Source organism: Lynx rufus, unplaced genomic scaffold, assembly GCF_022079265.1.
Source record: "Lynx rufus isolate CCGP_SWC_20201006 ecotype Redwood Valley unplaced genomic scaffold, mLynRuf1.p SCAF_8, whole genome shotgun sequence".
NCBI lineage: Eukaryota > Metazoa > Chordata > Mammalia > Carnivora > Felidae > Lynx > Lynx rufus.
In genome coordinates, this window is record NW_025814896.1 from 120,816,192 (window position 1) to 120,838,169 (window position 21,978).

Below are 21,978 nucleotides of genomic sequence, written 5' to 3' on the forward strand. Positions count from 1 at the left end.
AGCAGAAGAATAAAATGAAATAATGTATGTGAAAATGCTCTGTTAATTACCACCTACTGTACGACTGCAAGAGATTATTATCGTCATAGCCCAGCTCATCAGAATGAGAAGTTGTATGTGGCTTAAAATAATCCATCCAGTGAGCTGGGTTAAAAATCTAGGTCAAATCATAGCCTCAGAAGTTTAGAAAGGCTGATGGTAACTACCTAACCTAACAGGCCACCAAATGTGAAGGTGCTTTGAGAGCTGTAAAGAGTTACATAAATGTAAAGTGACATGACTCTGTGTAAGCCTAGAAAGTACACGTTAGTCATCCTGTTTCCTGATTTGAAATCATAAAGCTCAGGGCAGCACCGGAGCCTCATGCACAGTTATCTTCACGTAACTGTAGGTTTGTAGATTTGCATGTGTGCCTCTCTCGGTGTGTATGGAGTCACCTACTGAGAGTACCTACTATGTGACAGTCACTCATCAAGTCTTTTGAGTGCCTGCCTCATGCTAGGCGCATCGGTCTAGGCTTTGGGGATGCCAAGGTGGATAAGACATAATCCCTTCCCCCAAGGCCCTCACAGCCCATCCAGGACAATTGCTGGCCATTGCAGTGCTGGGTATTTGGTGCCATGGGGAGAAAGGACCTATGGACTCCGTCAGAGGAAGGGACCAAGAGGAAGGAAATCCAGGAAATTAGGTTGGAAAAGTAAGGATTTGCTGGTCAACCTGAGGGGCAGAAGGAATGGTCTGTGCCACGGTGCTGGGGAAGGAAGCAGCCCACTTTTGCAGCTGGTGCAGTCTGTTTACGGTGAGTGGGAGGAAGGCGGTGGGGAGGGGGGACCAAGGCGGCTGGCCAGATCCTGGGGGACTTCCTTCACACGGGCTAAGGAGCTTGGTTGGATCCTGCAGGCCCCTGGGAGCCCCCTCAGCAAGGGCTTAAGCTCTGCAGAGTGACATAATCAGCTTTGCATTTTGGAAAGATCAGAGAGCCGGTGTTCCTGAGTATCCCACTGCAGTGGTACCAGCCAGATGCTGGGCTTGGTCTGTAGCAGTGAGTGATGGCTGCAAATGCAGGGCACTGGGTTCTGCCTGGGGGTGGGGAGGGAGGGGGGAAGGGGAAGAGGGAGGGGTGCACTTTTGTGAATAGCTCTGGTCAGGACGTGTAGAGCGGGAGTTAGTAGTTCTTCAGTGACTCTCATGTGTCAGCTCTTGATATATTACCTCATTCAATTGTCACGGCATCGCTGTAAGGTAGATATTATCAGCCTCGTTTCATAGGTGAGCAAAGAGAGACTCAGGTTAGATGGCTTGAAGTTACTAGTGACTCAAGAGCAGGACGGAAAGGCCAGCTCATCCCTGCCCTCTCCAAATCCCACCCAACTAGAATTTCTGTCCCCTTCCTGCCAACCCCCACGGTAGGGATTGACTAATTCAGTCCCCTTAGTCGAGTTGACAGATGAGGAAACCAACCTGGGCTCATGTCTGTTCCTGCTAAATTTGTTACTGTTTTCCAGCTGCTCCAAGTCACTGGGGATCAGATTCTTCCCTTTCAGAGTATTAGTGATGCTGCCTAATCAGGGCTGCTTACAGATTTGATAAGCATATTTTACATTCCTTTGCTCAACCCATCAGCAAAGATATTGAATGAAGCCAGCTCCGTGACAGATGCGAGAATGGACCTCTTGATACGCCTCCTTGAGGGGCACAGCCCTGAGCCATCTGTTCTCCTTCTCTGTGTGTCATCCCCCTGACTGTGTGTGTGGACTCAGGCAGGTCCCGAGCCGGAGGCCTTACCGCCCTTCTCCTTGCCCCGTGACATCACTACGTCACGGAAGAATGATGTGTTGCCCCCAAATAACATGCTTTTTACAAAGCCGTACTTAAGGGTCTGATGGAAAGGGCATGGGCCAGTTGTTACGCGGACCTGAGTTCGAGTCCCGACCCGGGCTCTTGGGGAGATTGGGTTTCTTCATGCACAACCCAGGGGTGAGGCCTGAATGCCGGACCGGGCATATCGCACTTTGCCCTGCACCTGGGCCAAGGTACGGGCTCAGCATGTGGCAGCCTGCCCCGGTGATGTCCACACTCTCAACATGTCAGGACCTGGTCAGGTGGCATGGCATTCAGGCATCCCACCCCTTCCTCTGGGGGTGTATTGCACTGAGCTGAATTCAATGGGGGGAAGATATGTGGAACATCTCCTCTGTGTCAGGCATAGCCAGTGTCACTAAGGGGCCAACTTACAGCAGTCTTCGGGTAGCACAGCAGTTGCCTCTCAGGGGCCCCTGAAGGCTTCTGCACGGGCTGCACCGGACTCACGGGTCCTGAAATGTCAAGTGTCATTGTTTTTAGGTCATTGCAGTGTGGTGATTGTGGTTCCTTAGTGCCGTTCAGGGGCTCTGAATGACTTTCACTTCTCAGGTTAGTTCAGAGTAAAAGTTAGAAAACCAGATGAATCCCTCTGTAAGAAATGCAGTTTGTTAAAGAAATCATTCGTAGGCCAGAATTTCTGGGCGGTAGGAGTCTTTCCAGACCCCGTGGCCACCCAGCCTGACCCTGATCCACATCGGTGCCTCGTTCTTGCCTGTTGCCTTGTGCATTCCAGTCCCATGGGCCTGGCCGTGAGGAGTGGTCAGAGGCTTGGCTAGGTCTGGCCCAGTGCTTTCCAGGCAACTGCAGGGGCTGAGTAGGCCTCCTGCTGCCAGGCATTATGTAAGCCCCTCCTGTGGGGGGCATGCGGAACACTCACTAAGCGCTGGGCCTGTTCTAGGCTCTGGGAACTCAGCAGCGGACAAAACAGACAAGGGGACAAAACATTGGTTCGGTCCTCTGAAAAACTTGAGAAGCAGGCAGAATGGACACCTTCAGATTCCCCTTTTATGGATGAGCAAAGTGAGGCTCAGAGAAGATGGTACTATAGCTAATGGATAAGCCGGGCTCAGCCCCATTTTGGTTTGTTCTAAGTCCTGCGCCTTTGCATGACTTCACGTTGGCTGTGTTTTGTAAACGCCGGGTTACCTGGTCAGAATGATTAAGATGTTGCCCGGTTAGCAGCGGTGGAGTCAGAACAAAAGCACTGCCTCCGCCTGAAATTCACTGCCATTCTGTAGATTCGACTGCAACCTTCACAGAGACTAAGCCGCATTGGTAATATTTCCTCTGGGATCCAAGTGATCATTTCTTATACGGGGTATCTGCGAGGTCTCACCAAGGACAGCTCAGAGCCGGGGGGCTGGCCTCCCATGGGGCACGTGCCCCGGCCCCCGCACTCAGGCCTCCCAGAGCCCTCGTGGAACCCTCCCCACCATCTGGCAGGCCACCTCTGTGGCCTTTCTGCTCTCACAGCTTCTCTGCCGTGTCTTCCTAAAAAGAGCCTGTCAAGGGTCTCTGGTCCTGGTGCAAACTCTCTCTTTCCACCCTGGACCCTCCCCTCCCGCCCACAGACAGGCAAACCACAAGCTATTTTGAAATCACAGAAAATGAAAGTTGAGTGGGATGTTGAGGGACATCTTGATTAAATCCACAGGGAACCTGTGCACCTTCCCTTTCTCTTCTGTGGCACCAGCGCGGCTCTGGGTTGGCACCTTCCCCAGGGTGGACTGGGAAGCCATCTTTGGCTCCTGACATCATGGAAGGTTTGAAGAGCTGCCTGAGATCCCTCTGCGGGGTCAGGGTCCCTTTCTCCTTCCCCATCATTGTTTCTGTTTGTGATTAGTCATGCTGGAGCCGGCTGAGTCAGAAGAAACCCGTGGGTGGTTTGTGGCCAGGCTGGAGCAGTGAGGCAGGAGGACTTTCTAGGTTTGTGTCTCTGTGCTCCATGAGACGACAGTGCAGGGCCCGGCTCTGTCAGGTGCTGGGGGAGGTGGCTCACAAGACCAAACTTCTGGTCCAGAGCTCCATGAACGCAGGGCATCGAGATGAACCAAGACGGTGTCCCTGAGACGCTCCTGTGGGGTGACAGGCATGCATGGCGAATGCTTCAGGGCAGATACATCACAGTGACTGTGAAAGTCCTCCATTGTTTGCCACAGTCCCCATGCCAAGTGCTGCCCGGATTTCCAGTCGCCAAATTTACTATTTCGTGTCATGTGATTTTATGCTTTACAGGACAGGTGATTCATGAAATACATAGCTAATTTAACTTTTGTACTTGTGTAAGGTTGGTTTCATATAAATAAATTCCTATCCAGAAATACACTTTTTGTCAGAGCATGTGTTGTGACCCTGTGCTAGAGAAAAACGTGACCGCCAGGAAGGAGAGCGGCACAGCGCTTGGGGCAACAGCGTCTGCCCTCAAGTCTTCCCCAAGGTTTTGCTTAAATGGGACTCTGAGGGGCAGCTTGAGCTTTGCCAGGCAAGAAATGGATGAAGATCATCCCCACCGGGGAAGAACAGCCTGGCACGACCCCGGGAATGTGGCTGTCACGGGTGTGGGTGGGACAGGGGAGGAGGCCTCTTGGATCCAGCCCTGGCTTCACAGGCTGTGTCTGTACCCGCAGGAGGGAGAGGAGCCGGAGGAGGCTCGTGGCAAGGAGGAGCGGCAGGAGCCCAGCACAACCGCACGGAAGGTGGGGCGGCCTGGGCGGAAGCGCAAGCACCCCCTGGTGAGTGTCATGGCATCCCCTCCCCCCCAGCGCGCGCGCACACACGCACGCGCACGCACGCACTAAACAGCAGTGACGTGTGTCCTGCGGGGACCAGGGGGCGTTAAGACTCGGCAATGCGGTGCACCCCTGCGGGTGCAGAGCTCACTGACATTCCCTGTCCTTTGAACCCTACCGCCACCCTCACGCTTTCCTGTTTTCTACACTGAACTGGAAACCCCTAGAGACCAGAGGATTTGCGCTGCGAGTCGTGGCAGAGCTGGGACTTTTCTGGAAGGGCAGTGGCAGTAAGGGAGCCTGAAAGGTTCCCCAGGCCAGGCCTGTGGCTTTGACAGCAGGACTTGCTGTTCCCTGGCCAGCCTGCACAGGCCCCTCCCTCCCCATCCACCCCCCACCCTGGGCTTCAGCCCCACCTGAGGACCCGGAGGAAGGGAACCCAGGTCTGGACGTCTGATCCAAGTGAGTAGGAGAGCTGCAGGCTGATGGGTCCCTTCAGAAGAAATAAGTAGAGGGGCTCCTGGGTGGCTCAGTTGGTTAAGTGTCCGACTTCGGCTCAGGTCATGATCTCGCGGTTTGTGGGTTCGAGCCCTGCATCGGGCTCTGTGCTGACAGCTCAGAGCCTGGAGCCTGTTTCAGATTCTGTGTCTCCCTCTCTCTCTGCCCCTCCCCTGCTCATGCTGTCTCTCTCTGTCTCTCAAAAATAAAATAAACATTTAAAAAAAAAAAAGGAAGAAGGAGAACCTGACGCTGTTTAAGTGTGGGCTACAGGGCCAGTCCCAAGCCCAGGCTTCTGGGGGCCATAACCTCTGAGTCTAGGGAGAGTCCCGGGGTTGCCCAGGATGAAGAATGCTCCAGAGGGCATGCCCGGGGGGCTCTAAGAGCTGGCCTGCCTATGCCTTAGACTCAGAGGCAGAGCAATAATTATTTGCCAGCACCGAAGACAGCTGGTTCCTTTCTTTCAGTTCCTTCCAGCTGAGAATGGGAGAGTCAGAGCAAGTAGGCAAGGGAGGGCTGGGAGCTCAGATTTGTAACTCAGCCCATCAAGGAAGTGTTCTCAGCAGGGCAGGGTTTTCTCCCTTGGGGGAGAGAGTCGGGGTGAATGGTGGCCGTGGTGAAAAGGACAGCAGAGGGAGGGAGGCCTGCACCAGGGGGAGGGGAGGGGAGGTTCTTAGAGCCAGGAGGTTTGGGCACCTGTGGGTACCAAAGCGCACACTGCCAATTCTGTTTGGAGATGGGGGGGGGGGCAGAAGTTAAGTCGTTTAATTGGTAAGTAATTTTAAGTATTTTAATATTAAAGCAAACATGGATATTTTATGGCCTGTGATGAAAAATTCACATGAAGTTGAAAGATAAAACAGGGGACTTCAAAGGAATTTCCAGCTTGCAGCAGACTCCAGGCTGTACTCCCAGATTCCCAGGGTGCCCCTCCACTCTCCTTCCCCATGGGCATCTGGGAGAAGGTGGAAGGCCCCAGTGCAGGCTGGAGGGAGGGGGCGGGGAGCCAGGCTGAGTTAGAGCCCACCAGTTATTCCTCACCTGCACATGTGGCCATGATCTGTGGCCGAGAACTCGCCCCCCCCCCCCATTCAGGCACACCTGGGACAAGAATTACCACCTATAGCAAATAAAGACCTGGCAGCCCTTTGCTCATCCTTGTGAGTCCCCGGGACCAGAGGGAGGGCATATCACTGAGAGGGGAGGTGAGGCCCCGGGAGAGAAAGTGCAAGGCAGTCAGGGGCAGGTTTGTGGAAATGTGTCCAGAGGTGGACAAATGCGAGGGAGGAGGGGCAGGGCCAAGTGGGTGAAGGGTCAGTGGGTCGTATGCCCTCCCCACCCCTGCCTGGAACAGGGGCCAGTGTGGAAGGAAAGGCACTGTCTTTAGACTATAACAGACCCGGGTTTAAATCCTGGCTCCACCACTGACCACCCGTGTGACCTTGAAGAAGTCACCGCCTGAACCTCGGCTTCCCCCTTGGAAAAATAGAGATAAGGATGCACTCCTCCTAGATGCCTGTGGGAGTTAAATTGGTACAAGCACTGGAGAGCCAGGACTTAGCAAAGGTCGGTCTTCCCTTGCCCGGCCAAACCTTTCCTCTTTAGGAGGCTACAGCAACCTCAGTTTGATAGAAGAAACAGATTTACTGCCTACCAGCTGTGTGACCTTGAGCAAGTTACTGAACTTCTCTGAACTTCTGCTGCTCCATCGGGAAAACTTAACCGCCAGGAACACTTGTCCTGTCCACCTCCAGGGATGCTTTGCAAACAGCCAAGTGGATCCAAAAGGGCAGGGCAGGCAGTGTAATAAAACTGCTCCTGTGCGGCGGTCCGTGGGGCCGGGGTCTACCAGATCTTTCGGGTGGGAGCCAAGCATTGGCCTCTCGGCAGCCCTGGTGAGAGGCGGTGCAATATTGTGCGGGTCACAGTCTGCATGTGGCCCAGCCCATGCCCTAGTGGACATGTGCAGCCCCCGGACTCTCAAGAGAGGCCCCCGGATGGGAGAGAGACCATGGGGACGGCAATGCTGACAGGGGGACAGAGGGCTGAGGCAGCTGTTGTGAAAGGGACCCCTTGTACTCTGGGGCAACAGAGAAGAACTGACCCCAGAATAAGAGCTCACAGGCCTTCCCAGGCAGCAGGCCCCTGGCCCCCGGAGGGAGCCTGTGGGGGGGAAATCGGGGAAGTTTGTGCTGCCACTAGAGGTCGGCTCCCAGGACGGAGCAGGTGCTTGCCCTCCTCGCCTCCCAGCAGAGGAGCAGAGCCGGAGGGCTTCGTGGGGACCCGGTACAGCGGCAGCCCTGGGGACAGACTGACCAGGGAGCTTTGAAGCAGCCGAGCCTGTGTCATCCAGCTAAGCCTGGAAACAGGAGGGAGCCTGGCTCAGATCCCGACAGGTGGCACGGAGGGGGAAGTGCGGGGAAGCTGAGCGTGAGAGCCAGCTGCAGCCGGGGTCTTAATTTGTGCATGTCCCGTGCTGAACAGGGAGGGGTGAGGTACGGCCACTACTGTCCCCGCTCTCGCCTGGCCCCAAGGCTAAGAAATCATTGTCTGCCTTCCCGTGTTGTCCACAAGGCCTGGATCTCTTCCATTCATTCCTGCTCTGGCATCAGCCTCCTGGCTGCACCCTCACCCAGACCAGACCCCAGCTGCCCCCAGTATACTTTGTAACCCCTCAGTGACAGATGCTTTACACCCACTGAGCACCTACCAGGGTGAGGAGGCCACACTGATAAAGAAGGACATACCTTTCAGGCTAGTGTGTTAGAGAGAGGGGGCCCCGTGCAGTTACACTAAATACTGTCCACGGTACTTTTGTGTTCAAGAATCTTCACTTCTTATGGGACAAGGTCTGGAATGCTCCACCTGGCCCCTCTCCTGAACCTGCTCTCGTGCTCAGCGTCCACTGCTTTTGTCATAGAAACCCTGTCTCCCAGCTGCTCCCTGAGCACACCGGCCACATTTCTCTCACTACCTTGGGGGCTTGGTCCACAGCCTGTCCTTCTCTCTCCCGGCCCCACCGTCATAGCCCATCAAAGCCTGTCCTGCAAGGGAAGCCCGCTTCAGCCATCATGACCCTCTCTTCTGAGCTGTTTGTAAAATTAATCCCAATGAACACAAAGGAATAAAAGACAAGATATTAAGCCCACTGGGGCGCCTGGGTGGTTCAGCTGGTTAAGCATCCGACTTCGGCTCAGGTTATGATCTCACGGTTGGAAATTTTGAGCCCCACATCGGGCTCTGTGCTGTCAGTGCAGAGCCTGTTTCCGATCTTCTGTCCCCCCACCCCTGTCCCTCCCCTGCTCTCTCTCTCCCTCTCAAAAAAAAAAAAAACATTTTAAAAAATATTAAAAAAGAGGCGCCTGGGTGGCTCAGTCAGTTAAGCGTCCGACTTCGGCTCAGGTCACGATCTCGCAGTCCGTGGGTTCAAGCCCCGTGTCGGGCTCTGTGCTGACTGCTCAGAGCCTGGAGCCTGTTCCAGATTCTGTGTCTCCCTCTCTCTGACCCTCCCCCGTTCATGCTCTGTCTCTCTCTGTCTCAAAAATAAATAAACGTTAAAAAAAAAAGATATTAAAAAAAAGATAATAAGCCCACTGATCATGTGCTTGGATGGCACTGGTCTTCAAACTATTACACGTCTTTAGGGAACTTGAGAATAAGTATTTTGAATTTTTGCCGATTCGATACTGTCAGCACAGCCACACACATGAGTTTGTATTTTACAAAAGTATTATTTCTTGCTGGATTGAGAACTGAGAAAACAAAACCAAAAACCTGGCCTTTCCACCCCGCGTAGTTGGAAGAGCACACGGGGAGAGCTCGCACCTTCCACTAGACTTAACGTTGACTGCCACCCCACATCGCACTGCGCTGAGCCACACTGCACTGTCTACCCACCTCACTGAGGACACAGACCAGGAGCAAAGGCGTAGTTAGGGTCGTGTAGCACTTTATTGCCTACAAGGAAAGGCCTTGTGCAAGGGTGACTGACTTACCTGTGTGAGATAGGTGGGGCCTCTGTCATTACAATGCCCACGTTCAGATGAGGAGACTGAGGTTCAGAGAGGATGTTTGGGACTTGGACTCCACACCTCCTGCCTGCAAAGCCCACAGCACTCAATCCTCCTTACCACGCCAGCCACATGCTCTGGAAGCCTGGGTGTTCCCAAAGCCGCCTGAAGTTAAAATGTGAATGCAGGGCTGTTTGAAAGAAGTGGAGACCTGGTCTAAAAAGCATACAGAGAAATGCAAGTCAGATATAATAGGAGGAGGGCGACCAACCCAAGTACCAGGGAGCCTGGGGGTAAATGGGCAAGGCTGCAGCGGCCTTCAGAGCGAGAGGGGGGCCCATTGAAACCGGGCAGCGGGGCTGGTCTGCAGCGCTGGCCTCAGAGCCAGGATGCTTGAGCCGAGCAGGCAACAGGAAACAGGAAGCCCGTGCGGGGCTGGGCGTGGCTTAGGAAGGGAGCTGGCACCTGGGCTCAGGGCCTGCGGGCTGGCCGGTGCCCGTGACGGGGAGGAGGGAGAGCAGTGTGCAGGGCTGATTTCTGCCGGCCGGAGAGTGTGAGCCTGTGCGTGGGTGCGAGCCTCAGGGTGGGAGGAAGAGGCATCTTCCTGTTCACCAACTCCTGAGGACATAACAAGTGGAGGTGTCTGAAGCCGGGTCCTGCCCGGTCACAAGCCCCAGCAGCCCTGCAGGCACCTTTGTCGTTCATGCTGGTTACAACTGGGGGACTAGGAGGGACAGTTTCTGCCCTTGCCCACCAGACCCCGGGGAGTGACCAGCCCTTTAGGGCTCCATACCTTGTGTACTGGCTATATGTATTTATTCATTGAAGATTTATACTCACCGACTTCCTCCAGGGTTATTTTTTGCTCAGTGGGAGCATTCTGAGGTCACCTCTTGCTAAGAATAACCCAGAAAGGGAGGGGGAGGGGGAGGAGGAGGGGGTTGGGAGCAGGGGCCCAGCTCAGCCAGGCCAGCCCAAAGCCAACATTACTCACTCCACGTTGGAGGCTGAGCCTCTGACACAACGCCCAAATGAGTTCAAGAGGGCAAAGCTTCCCCTCTTCGCAGCAGAAGACTTGGGGTATAAACTGGGAAGTTAGGGAGCCATTTCACTGCAGCTCAAGCCAGCTGGGGACAGTTTAACTCAGCTGTTGGGCGTTTGCAGTATTGGCTCATTTTCCAACCTAATACGAACTTTTGATTCGTCTCCAAGTTCAGACAGAGCTCAAATCCCCTCTTTGTGTCCAGGTCAGAATGGTTCCTTCACCGATCTTTGGAACCTTGATTCAGTGACTTGGTGCCCCCTGGGTTTTATGCACAAAACTTCCAGAAAGTATCTCCCAGTCCTGGCTGCCAGCCCCTCGGAGGGCTTCGCTGCCTGTGAGGGTGCCTCGATGCAGTGCTAGCACCCGTCTGTCCGTGGTTTTCGAAGTGTGGGGAGAACAGTTCTGTCGCTCATCTTAGGAGGTTAGAGACCTCTCGTAACTATGCCCTGCAGATTCATCTGCCCATTCCTGCACCTGATGGGTCAAAGCGGCACTTGCCAGGGGCATCCAGGACCGAGAGCCTGGCTGGTAGTCTGGTCTTCAAGTGCCAAAGACATGCTGGGGGGGAAGGGGCTGGACTTGGGCCTGGGAAGGGAGGTAATGTTTAGAAGTCCAGGGAAAAGTGGGAGACTTTCCTACCTAGGACCTTCCTGAACAAAGGTGTGGAGGGAGGAAGGCGCACTGAAGGAGGCACTGAGAGCTGACTGGTGTGGCTGAGTGGCTGAGGGTTTCATTTATGAACACATTAGATAGCGGTTGGAGAGGTAGTTGGCAGGCGGCCCGAGGGGTTTACGCTTTATCCTCTCAAAAGTGTGTTTATCTAGGAGATTTTTGAGGGGGTGGGGGGCGTGAAGCAATGGGGGTCATGTTTTGGGCAGCCGGCTCTGGCATCCATGAGCATGGGGGGGTTGAGCACGAGAGACTGCAGGGAGATAGGAGGGTGAGGTGGGGCGGTGCCAGAAAACACCCCCAGAGCCTGCCAGGGGAGGCAGCGTGGGACAGAATTGGCGGGGCCCACACTGCTGACCGCTGCGGACCGGGGAGAAGGAGGGGAGAGAGGAGATGCTGCAGGCCCCATGGATGGCATCAGTGTTGTTGTCAGAGATGGAGACGTCTGGAAGAGAGCAGATTTGGCAGGGGCCCTCGCAGAGTCACTCTAGATAGCTGGTCTCAGCGAGCATCTGAGTGAAATCCCAGAATCTCTGTTTTGTTTTTCCAAAATTCCCTGTTTCTTTTCATCCCGCCTTGGTCCCTTCCCCAGAGTCACACATTCCAGGGCCACCTCCAGAGAAAGCCCTGCTTCCCTCCAGGGGTGGCCTCCAGGGGGCTTCCTAGGACCCCGTGGGCCTCTCTGGAACCCGCCCTGCACCTGCACCACTCATGTGCTCCTGTGGGTGCTCGCCAGCACATGCACCCGGACAGAGTTGTTGACGCTGGTTTTCTTTCATCATCATCACCTAGAGAATTGTGTGCGTTTTGGTCCCGCCACCTCGAGGAAGATATAACCGAACTGGAAAAGTTCCAGAGCAGGGCAGCTAGCTTGATCAAGGGGAAGGCAGGGCTGCCAAGTGAGGACAGACGAGACTGTGGCTCCCCAGTCCGGAGAGACAAAGGCTAGAGGGGATGCGATTGAAGTTGTGAAATCATGTTGAGGGGTGGGGCGGGGGAGGGGGGGTTGTGGTGCACCCCAGTGGGGCGGGGTGGGGAGGTACCCCTTTGAAACTTTAGAAAGGTACAGGAAGCACAGAAAAAGAAAGCCCCATTTTCCATGGTGGATTTCCTTCTTACCAAACCCCAGGCCTGGATGGTAGGGGTTGAAAATAGAAATAACTTCAGAAGAGATTTACCTAAATATGTGGATCTTCTATACCTGATGGCTTTTTAACGGGAGCCTCCAGCTCATCCTGAAATCCTTTGAGGTTGACTTCAAAGAGCACAGCCAGGCCCTCTTCCAGGTGGACAGGTGTCCCTGCTGGAGGCAGAACCCCGAGTGGCTTGGCCACCACCAGGCGTGTTCGTTCTTGCACGCACTTGCCATGGCCAGCAGGGGCACAAACTGTGTGACCTCTGAGGCTCTGCTGAGCCCTGAATTTGTCTCCTAGAATCAGTGTCTGTCCGTCTGTGTCTCTTTCACACACACACACACACACACACACACACACACACACACACACACGGTAGAGAGATCTGCTTAGAGTCTGCCTCCATTCACCTCAGGAAGGCAGAGCAGGGAGGCTTTGGGGACCTCTTTTGGGAGTTGGCAATGCGTGGACCTCTCTGGCTCTCCCTGCCTCAAGGCCACGTCCGGCCAATCAGATCGAGGGCCGCCAGGAGAAGGGGCTGCAGGAAGGCCTGGGGCAGAGGCGAAGGGGGGAAGTGTGGGGCCCAGCGCCAGTGCTGTGGGACAGGCCGCCCTGCAAGCTCAAGTCAACCTGTAGCTGGAGTCAGCCTGGGAGAATCCAGGGCTTGGTGGGGGGCTGACGGGCCCGCGGGTACAAGGAGAGGGGGACTGTTTGTGTGTTTTTGTGGACACCGCTCTGCCGCCTCCCCCGCGCATCTCCCCGGCTGTGCCTCCGGAAGGTGGCGCACCCCTTGTGTGTCTGTGCGTGTGACTGTGTGTCTTCAATCAAGAGGCCAAGGCTGGCGGGATGCCAGGGTTCCCGGCTGGCACAGAGCTGAGTGCTGCCAAGGGCCTTAAAGGCACAACGGCGGTAACACGGGGTGGGAGGGGCCGCCCCACATCTGCCGGCCTCTGGGCTTCCCGCCCCAGCGCTGCGCTGGGGTGCAGGAGAGAAGGCCCCTTTTAGCTGCAGCCCTGGCCTCCAGGGCTGCAAGGGAGAGCCAGTTAGGGGCCCAGAGCCAGCCCGGGAACCTGACTCAGGCCTCCAGGGGCTTCCTGTAAGAGAGGCCGGGCCCTGGGCCTGCCCCCTCCACACCTGGGCCCAGGTGAGCCTGCACGCGGGGCTGCCCTGGACAGCTGGTCCCTGTGCCCTGGCACCCTCAGTGAATGGGCTCCTGTGCCCTCAGATGTCTGGGCCTCGCCTCCTTTGTATTGTTTTCCTCATCTCTTATTTGCCAGGTTTTAATTTTTTGTGTGTAAATATTATTATTATAATAAAGGGCCTCTCGAAAGTCATTTCCTTATTTGGAACCTCAGCACACTGCCCCACCTTGGGAGACGAGGCCTCATCTGGGGGGGGGGTGTTCTGGGGTCTGGTCCAGACTTCCAGCAGAGGAGGAGGCGGACAGGGGCGGGGGCCTGGACAGGTTCACTGCCGAAGGTTGCTTCTTGCTTTGCCTCCGGCTTTTCCCTGCTGTGGCTGCTGCCAAGGAAACAGCCGGCAGCCTTTCCCTGGCCCTGCTTAGGCACATCAAAGCCTCCTTTTCCTCCTTGGAACCCTTGGGATTTGAGGTTGGGTTTTTCCAGAGACTCAACCCAAAGAGGGAGCTGGCTTTCAAATGCCTCTCTCGTACCTGGGTCATTCTGGAAGCTTTACCACTTAGAAGGTGTGTGACCAGAGGCCTTGGTGCCTTTTTCCTCGGAAAAGTGAGGGTAACGCTACCCACCAGGACGATTGTGATAATTACATTTATTAATTGCACGTGCATATTTATGCCGCATGCTCAGTGCTAGGGAGCTGTAGGTGGAGTCGTTGGAAGGGAGGGGAATGAAAAGATACGTAAGGCAAAACTCTTGAGTCTACGAGGGAGACACATGGTGAATAATGAAGTGTAGCAGAGGCGTGCTGTAACGAGCTAGGGTGTGGAAGGCTTGGTAAACAAATGTGCCTGCAGTGGGCTGGGGGTTCGGTGACCTCTGGACTGGATTTTACACCCCCCCCAACACCTTTACTGCCAGGCTGGGGTGGGGGGGCTGGAGGGGCTGACTGTGACCTGGGGACAGGGCCTAGCACAAATACCTGCCTGGCTGGGAGTGTGTGTGTGTGTGTGTGTGTGTGTGTGTGTGTGTGTGTGTAAGAGACAGGCAGACTTTAAAATGTTCCTTAGAAGACACAAAGTAGAATAGTGGTTACCAGGGACTGGGGGCACGGGGAGTGGGGAGTTAGTATGTAGTGGGTGCAGTTTCCGTTTGGGATGATGACAAAGTTCTGAAGACGGATGGTGGTGATGGTTGTTCAGTACGAATGCGCTTTAACGCCACTAAATTGTACAGTTGAAAATGGTTAAAATGGTAAAATTTTATGTTAGGTATATTTTGCCACAATACACTTTTTTTAAGATGTTTTAAAAAAGGGTTCTTAGAAAAAGGCAGTCTGCTCAGTGCCCCCCATTCAGCCCAGGGGTTTTCAACAGCAGCACTGTTGATATTTGGGGCCGAATAATTCTTCGTTGTGGTCGCTGCCCTGTTCTTCTATGGTGTTCAGCAGCATCCTTGACCCCTACCCACTAGAAGCCAGCAGTAGCCCCAGCCCAGTGTGACAATCAAAAGTGTCTCAGACACATTACCAAGTGTCCTCTGGAGGGCAAAACTGCCCCCGGTTGTGAACCGCTGCATTTGCCAGCTTGAAATAAGCTGCTCACAGGAGAGCCCGAGGTGGGGGTGGTAGGCAGGGGGGTAGCGGTAGTGGAGGAACCATTGTCCCAGAGTGGAGGGGTCTTGCCTGGAAGGAAGGCAAAGGTCAGCAAATTCTGAGGGACCCCAGGAGGCGGTGGGCAGGGTTTGAAGACCCATAATGGGGCATACAGGCAAGAGTAGGTACATCGTGGGCAGTAGGATCAGGCTTTACCCATATCTGTTGCCCCCTGCCCCCAGGGGGGAGATGTGACGGGGCGCTAGCTGCCGCCATTCCCATTCTGCCAACTCTGCCGCCCCTCCCCCAGCCCCACAGGTGAGAAGCAGAGGAAGCTGAAATTGTCACCTTCAGCTGCTGCTGGTGGCTTCTGAAAGGACCAGGGGCTTCTGCTGCTACCCCTCCCCCTCACCTCCATGGGAAAAAATAAGTGTCTCAGGGTGTGCCGCTGTGTCTCCTTTCAAGGCAACTGTGAAATAAAAGCAAACAAAAACCGAATTTTAAAGTTAGCATCTGACCTGCAACTAAGTTGAAACTGCCTCTAAGCAGATGAGCAGGGTGTTCTGAGTTGTAACCTAAGCTTGGCATGCAAGAATGGGTTATGAATACTGAGTGCCCAGCAGGTGCCCTGCTCCTGCTGAGTCGAGCTGGATAAAGCAGACTCCTTGCCTCCAGGAGTGGACAAGCCCGAGGGCGACAGGGGACAGGAGAGGAAGGAGCTGGGAGGAAGGTATGGAGGTGGGGCCAGAAGGGTGCTGTTCTGGCTCTCCCGGTGGCTTCCAGGTGTGGATCAGGCTGTGCTCCTCACCCGAGATGCCCCTTTCAGGGTGTACGCAGCCCCTCCAAGAGATTTGGACAGTCACTTCAGCTCATTTGCCTGTGGACCTCCTTCCTTCCTCTCAGAGGTTTCTTATAGGTGGATTCAACCTGCTCAGTTGCCTGGGCCCCAGAGAGGAAGCCAGTGAGGACGTACTGCTGGCTTGGGGAGGGGAGGGTTCTTTTTTTTTTTTCAAGATTTTATTTTTAAGTACTCTCTATATCCAGCATGGGACTTGAACCTGTAACCTGGAGATCAAGAGTCACATGCTCTACCAATAGAGCCAGCCAGGCATCCCAGCGTTGGGGGGTTGGGGTGGGGGGGTCTTGAGTTGGCTCAGGGGCTGGCCTGGGTTGGAGTCAGCAGCTCCCCCGATTCCAGAGCTTTGGCTAATGCAGACTCATCTGACTCATCTAGAACCAGAGAGAATGGGCAGTGGAGGGTGGCGCGGTTGGGAAGAGAGGAGGTGAGGACTGTGTGGGATCCAGGGGGGGATTTCAGCCCACCGAACTAACCCTGGGGCTGGAGCTGTGCAGAGTGCTTCCCTTCGCCTGATTCACCCACCTCTGGAGAGGGTGTGGGGTCTGCTGCAGACTGGGGTCCTCCCGGAGCGGGCCTGGGAGGGGTGTGTGAGCAGCGTGGGTGTTAGAACGGGTCCTCCTGGCTCTCTCTGCTGGAGCTGGCGATCAACAGGAAGTGAGTCCCAGGGTGAGAGCAGGCCATGTGGTTCCCAGGCAGGAAGTTAGTGACAGCAGGGTTGTCTCGAGCAGCTTTGGGGGGCTGGGAGCCTGCCCCAACTTGAGGTGTCTGTGGGCAGCAAGTGGCCAGAGGGGAAAAGGACGCGGCCACGGTAAGAGCTTGGCTCTGACCTGAATTTCCCAGCCTGAGTTGGCCAGCGGGACCCCCACCCCGTCTTCCTGGGAGTGCCATGTTTAGGGCTCTGTGGTGCCCGACACAGCTGGGCGTTGGGGGCGCCCTGAGGGTCCGGGTATGCCCTACTCTACCTGGGCTGTCTAGAGGTGAGAGGATTTGTACCAGGGAGGGGCGTGCTAGGCCAGGGAACCCTGTTGGCTTGAGCAGGGAGGTGGGAAGGGCCGTCTGAGTCCTGGACAGAGTGTGTAAGTCCCAACACTCAGAGATGGAGGCTAAGGAGAAAGACAGGGCCTCCTTGCTCACTTGCGTTCCTGTGTTTGGCCTCCTGGCTGTGGCTTGGGAGGCCTTCTGTGCCCAAGGCTAGGTTAACAGGAGGACTTCTTGTTCCTGCCAGCGGCCTCCTCTTTTTCTTGCTACAGCCCCCATCCCACCCCAGCCTCTGAGGACTGCATACACTTGCAGCTTTCCATGGGAGCTTCCCTTCCTGGAAGCAGGCCTGCCCCAAGCTACCCGGTCCCTTTGCCTCAGGCTGCTCTGTAGGCCTGGCCTGGAGCCTTGTCCAGGGAAGACTCTAGTTTTTATTTTGATTGATTGATTTTTTTTGTCCCCAAGACCTTTGTCCCTATTTGCCACCCTGGAGGTTCCTCAACAGATGGCAGCAGCGGGCTCAGAGTTGAGGATACAGACCCTTAGAGCAGAAGCGGCCTTGGAGATTGCTGGGGTGGGAGACCAGCGCGCTCTCTCGGGCCGTCGGGGTGCACTTGAGTGGTACAACTCTCTGGAGGGGATTTGGCCTGTTTACTCACACTTAGGCGGGCCCTCTACCAGCCAGCCCACTTGTGGGACTCCAAGCTACAGAAATACACAGGTGCACACAACTGTGAAGTGCTCGGGGTTCACTGTAGGTAAAGTAAATCCCCCCAAAGGCTCACTATTAGGGAACTGCTTGAATAAATTATGGAGCCTCCATTCAATAGAATGTTGAGCAGCTGTGAAATAGGAGACAGATCCATATGTACGGGTATGGAGAGATGCCCACTCTGCTTGTTATGTGAAAAAGCAAGTTATAGAACACAGAGTAGTATGATACCCTATTAGAAAAAAAAAAAATCTGGATCTGGATGTGTGTGCGAATACGTATGTATAAACATGTAACTCACACATGATTGTAGATGCATAGAAAAAAAAAAAGTCTACAAAATATACTCACCAAACTGTTGATCAGGGTTTACCTGTGATTTTGGAAGTAGGGAATTGAAAAATGAGATTTAGGGGCGCCTGGGTGGCTGTCGGTTAAGCGTCTGACTTTGGCTCAGATCATGATCTCGAGGTTCATGGGTTCGGGGTCTGTGTCAGGCTCTGTGCTGACAGCCCGCTTCAGATTCTGTGTCTCCCTCTCTCTCTGCCCCTCCCCCTCTCACACTCTGTCTCTCACTCTCAAAAATAAATAAACATTAAAAAAATTATAAAAAAAAAAAAAAAGGAAAAGAGAAAGGAGCTTTAGCCTTTTAAGAAGACTCATTTTTGTGTGGCTTGAATTTTTATAATATATGTGTCTGACTTTTAGAAACAGAAAGGAAAAAAAAAAAAGACTTAAAAAGATGGGAAAAACCTCAGGGGACTAGCCTAAGCATCTCACCTTCTAGGTGGGGCACCCGAGGCCCCCTCCTGAGCATCGCCTAACTGGCAGGCCAGCAGCCCGGTCTCCCTTCTCCTAGGCATTCCGCGGATGCGGCTGGCGGGTGCCGAGGGTGGCCTTGTGCCCGTGGGCATGGCAGAGCACTGATCACAGGGGAAGCTAGCTTTTTCTGCCCCAAGAGGACACCTCCCTTCCTTCTGAGATGTCCGGGCCTACTTGCCCCTGAGGGGCCAAGCACAAAGTGCTCCTCAGGCTCTCCTCCCCTCACTCTGTCCTTACAAAGTGTGTGGCCTTAAGCAAGTCACAGAATTCTCTGAGAGCCTCCTCAGGGAGGTTGAGTGGCTCTATTTTTTTTTTTTTAAAGATTTTTTTTTTTCAACGTTTATTTATTTTTGGGACAGAGAGAGACAGAGCATGAACGGGGGAGGGGCAGAGAGAGAGGGAGACACAGAATCGGAAACAGGCTCCAGGCTCTGAGCCATCAGCCCAGAGCCTGACGCGGGGCTCGAACTCACGGACCGCAAGATCGTGACCTGGCTGAAGTCGGACGCTTAACCGACTGCGCCACCCAGGCGCCCCTTGAGTGGCTCTAAAGGGGTAATGGTGACAAGGAGTCTTGCCCACCATGCAGTGACACTTACAAAGGACAGTCACGATTACCCTTGATGGGATTCTTATTACCTGGAACTGTAGCGGGCTCGGATCTTAGACTCTTGGGATGGAGCGATACATTACCTTTCAGAGGGGAATATGAGAACACGCGCCAGGGAGGGCTTACCGCAGAGGCTGCAAACTGCTCTGTTGGGGTCGGGGGGCGGTTTCTCCGGGGGCCTGGGTGCTGGGAGAACACGTGGGGTCCAGAGCTGAGGGAAAGTACTGTGCCGGGCTTTGGGGCCCAGCAGAATGTATATTTGAGAGGCTCCCCCTTTGACTCTTCCACTCCAGGGGGCAACTGGTCACTATTTGGGTCTGGGCCTTAGGAGGCCAGAACGAAAGCCAGAGACATCGGACGGAAGTCAGATCAGCCCACAGCGCTGACGGCAAGGAGCCTGCTTGGGATTCTCTCTCTCCCTTTCTCTCTGCCCCTCCCTCCTCCCTCCCTCTCTCTCAAAATAAATAAATAAACATTAACAACAACAACAAAAAAGTCAGATCAGCCCAAGGTTAACAGAATTGATTTGGTGACACTAGAATCTTCTGAGGAGGGGTCCTAATTTGCAGTAGGGATAGTGCAAGGGATGTTTGTTGTTGTTTGTGTTTTTGTTTTTTAAAAAATCCTTGATGTTTTCTTTTTCTTTTCTTTTATGTATTTATTTATTTATTTATTTATTTATTTTGTTTTATTTTTTATTTTTAAAAATTTACATCCAAATTAGTTGGCATATAGTGCAACAATGATTTCAGGAGTAGATTCCTTAGTGCCTGTTACCTATTTAGCCCATCCCCCCCCCCACAACCCCTCCCATAACCCTCCGTTTGTTCTCCATATTTATGAGTCTCTTCTGTTTTGTCCCCCTCCCTGTTTTTATATTATTTTTGTTTCCCTTCCCTTATGTTCATCTGTTTTGTCTCTTAAAGTCCTCATATGAGTGAAGTCCTATGGCTTTTGTCTTTCTCTGACTAATTTCACTTAGTGTAATACCCTCCAGTTCCATCCACATAGTTGCAAATGGCAAGATTTCATTCTTTTTGATTGCCGAGTAATAGTCCATTGTATATGTGTGTGTGTGTGTGTGTGTGTGTGTGTACATATATATATATATATATATATATATATATACATACATACATACTACATCTTCTTTATCCATTCACCATCGATGGACATTTGGGCTCTTCCCATCTTTCCATACTGTGGCTATTGTTAATAGTGCTGCTATAAACATGGGGGTGCATGTGTCCCTTCAAAACAGCACACCTGTATCCCGTGGATAAATGCCTAGTGCAATTGCTGGGTCGTAGGGTAGTTCTATTTTCAGTTTTTTGAGGAACCTCCATCCTGTTTTCCAGAGTGGCAGCACCAGCTTGCATTCTCACGTTTATGTATTTATTTTAATTTTTTTTTAACGTTTATTTATTTTTGAGACAGAGAGAGACAGAGCATGAACGCGGGAGGGTCAGAGAGAGAGGGAGACACAGAATCTGAAACAGGCTCCAGGCTCCGAGCTGTCAGCACAGAGCCAGACGTGGGGCCCGAACTCATGGACCATGAGATCATGACCTGAGCCGAAGTCGGACGCTTAACCGACTGAGGCACCCAGGCACCCCTTATGTATTTATTTTAATGAGGCTCTAGGTCCAATGCAAAGCTTGAACTCACAACCCTGAGATCAAGAGTCGCGGGCTCTGCTGACTGAGGCAGCCAGGCGCCCCAGAACATTTGTTTCTAACAGCGGGCCTCAGCATCGGCTTGGAAGCCCTATGTCACCTCAGGGAGCGGGGGTGGTGGCCAGGGTGGCTTGGGCAGTGAAACCAGCCTGGCACACCTACCGGGATTCTTCTCCTGCTTCTGAAGCTGGAGTGCACAAACCCCTTGACCTCAGGGAGTCAGGCCCACGAATCCCTTGACACTGAGAGCAAAATCGTGAGTGTCTCTGCTGGTACGGATGCTTACGTGAACACAGTTTTCTGGACAAAGGGGACATCACTCACCAGAATTTCCAGAGGGGTTAGTGATCTAAGAGAGACAAGACCGCTGGTCTAATCCTCTCCTCCTGTTTCTTCATCTTCCAGGTGGAAAGCAGTGACACGCCGAAGGACTCCGCAGTGACCTCCAAGTCCCCGTCCATGGCCCAGGACTCAGGCCCCTCAGAGCTGTTACCCAATGGGGACTTGGAGAAGCGGAGTGATCCCCAGCCTGAGGAGGGGAGCCCCGCTGGAGGGCAGAAGGGCGGAGCCCCAGCAGAGGGAGAGGGTGCGGCTGAGACCCCGCCCGAAGCCTCCAGAGCTGTGGAGAATGGCTGCTGCACCCCCAAGGATGGCCGAGGAGCCCCCGCAGAAGAGAGTGAGTCTTGGGCACAAGGGGCAGCCTCTCTGGGCTCCACAGGATTCCCCCGAGGGTTAGAGACTTGGGGCCAGCAGGTCCGGTCCGGGGAGGCATGGGAGCTGAAGGTCGGTGGGCTTGCCAAGGCTGTGCCCTGGAGGCGGCTGGCTGCATGCAGCCTGCATACGTGTTTTATTTGGCCCATGTAGTGTTTTAAACATCTAAAAAAAATTAGTTGCCAGTATTTAGAAATCAAGAAATTTCACATAAAAATCTGGAGTTTTGGCTTCTCGTGAAGAAAAAAAAAAAAAGCCAGATCTGGAAGCAGTGGGTTTGCAGAATGCTAACAGTTGCGGGACTGGGGTGATGGCTGTCCCCCCACCCCGCCCCCTACCCCTTCGTAGGCTGGGTGTGCACCTCAGTTTCCCTCAGCCCTCACCTGGCGCGCAGCTCTCAGGGATGGTTGTGTCTGTAGCCTCTGGGCTCTTCAGAGCAGTGGATGCCCTTGTAGGTGTTAAAAGCCCAGTTAGTCTTCCCCAGCACAGATGTCCTGAACCCACCACAGTTCAGCTGACCCCGCTAAAATGTGGTTGTGACTGAGCGGGGTGGGGGAGGGGCGGATGGGGTGGCCAGGGCGCTGCCCGGCCCAGGCCCCTTTCTCCCTGGACTTTTTGGCCTCTCCCTGGAGTCCTGGAAAGTTGCCTACTTTTCTCTTTCAGGTTAAGCCAGTGATTTCAGGGCCAAGCGAGCTGTAAACATGTTGGTAATGAGGACAACTAGCATTTGTACAGGGTTCACAGTTTACAGAGCGCTTTCTCATATATTATCACATTTGATCCTCCCAGGGCCCTGCCAGGTTGGTTTGCATATGTGCATTTTAAATTCAAAACGTCTTCTTTCCAAGTGTGTATGATGGAATGAGTAAATTGATTAATTGGCATCGCTTATTTTGCATGGATCCAAACCCAATATTCATGCAAGATTGAGCG

At 53.8% G+C, this 21,978-nt stretch overlaps 1 protein-coding gene and 1 long non-coding RNA gene across 4 annotated transcripts in view; one reads left to right on the forward strand and one right to left on the reverse strand.

The window, feature by feature from the left end:
- Window positions 1-21,978, forward strand: part of DNMT3A (DNA methyltransferase 3 alpha) — a 99,929-nt gene that overhangs the window by 34,825 nt on the left and 43,126 nt on the right. For all 3 annotated transcript variants that reach the window (XM_047067819.1, XM_047067818.1, XM_047067817.1), the window contains exons 3-4: window positions 4,491-4,595; window positions 20,740-21,010. In XM_047067819.1, coding sequence (XP_046923775.1) covers window positions 4,491-4,595; window positions 20,740-21,010 — 376 coding nt within the window. The remainder of the gene's footprint in view (window positions 1-4,490; window positions 4,596-20,739; window positions 21,011-21,978) is intronic.
- On the reverse strand, window positions 14,022-16,155 carry LOC124503064 (uncharacterized). Its single transcript, XR_006960104.1, has 3 exons — window positions 16,059-16,155; window positions 15,026-15,146; window positions 14,022-14,767 (listed from the first exon to the last, which is right to left on the reverse strand). It is a non-coding gene; the product is annotated as an uncharacterized LOC124503064 (long non-coding RNA).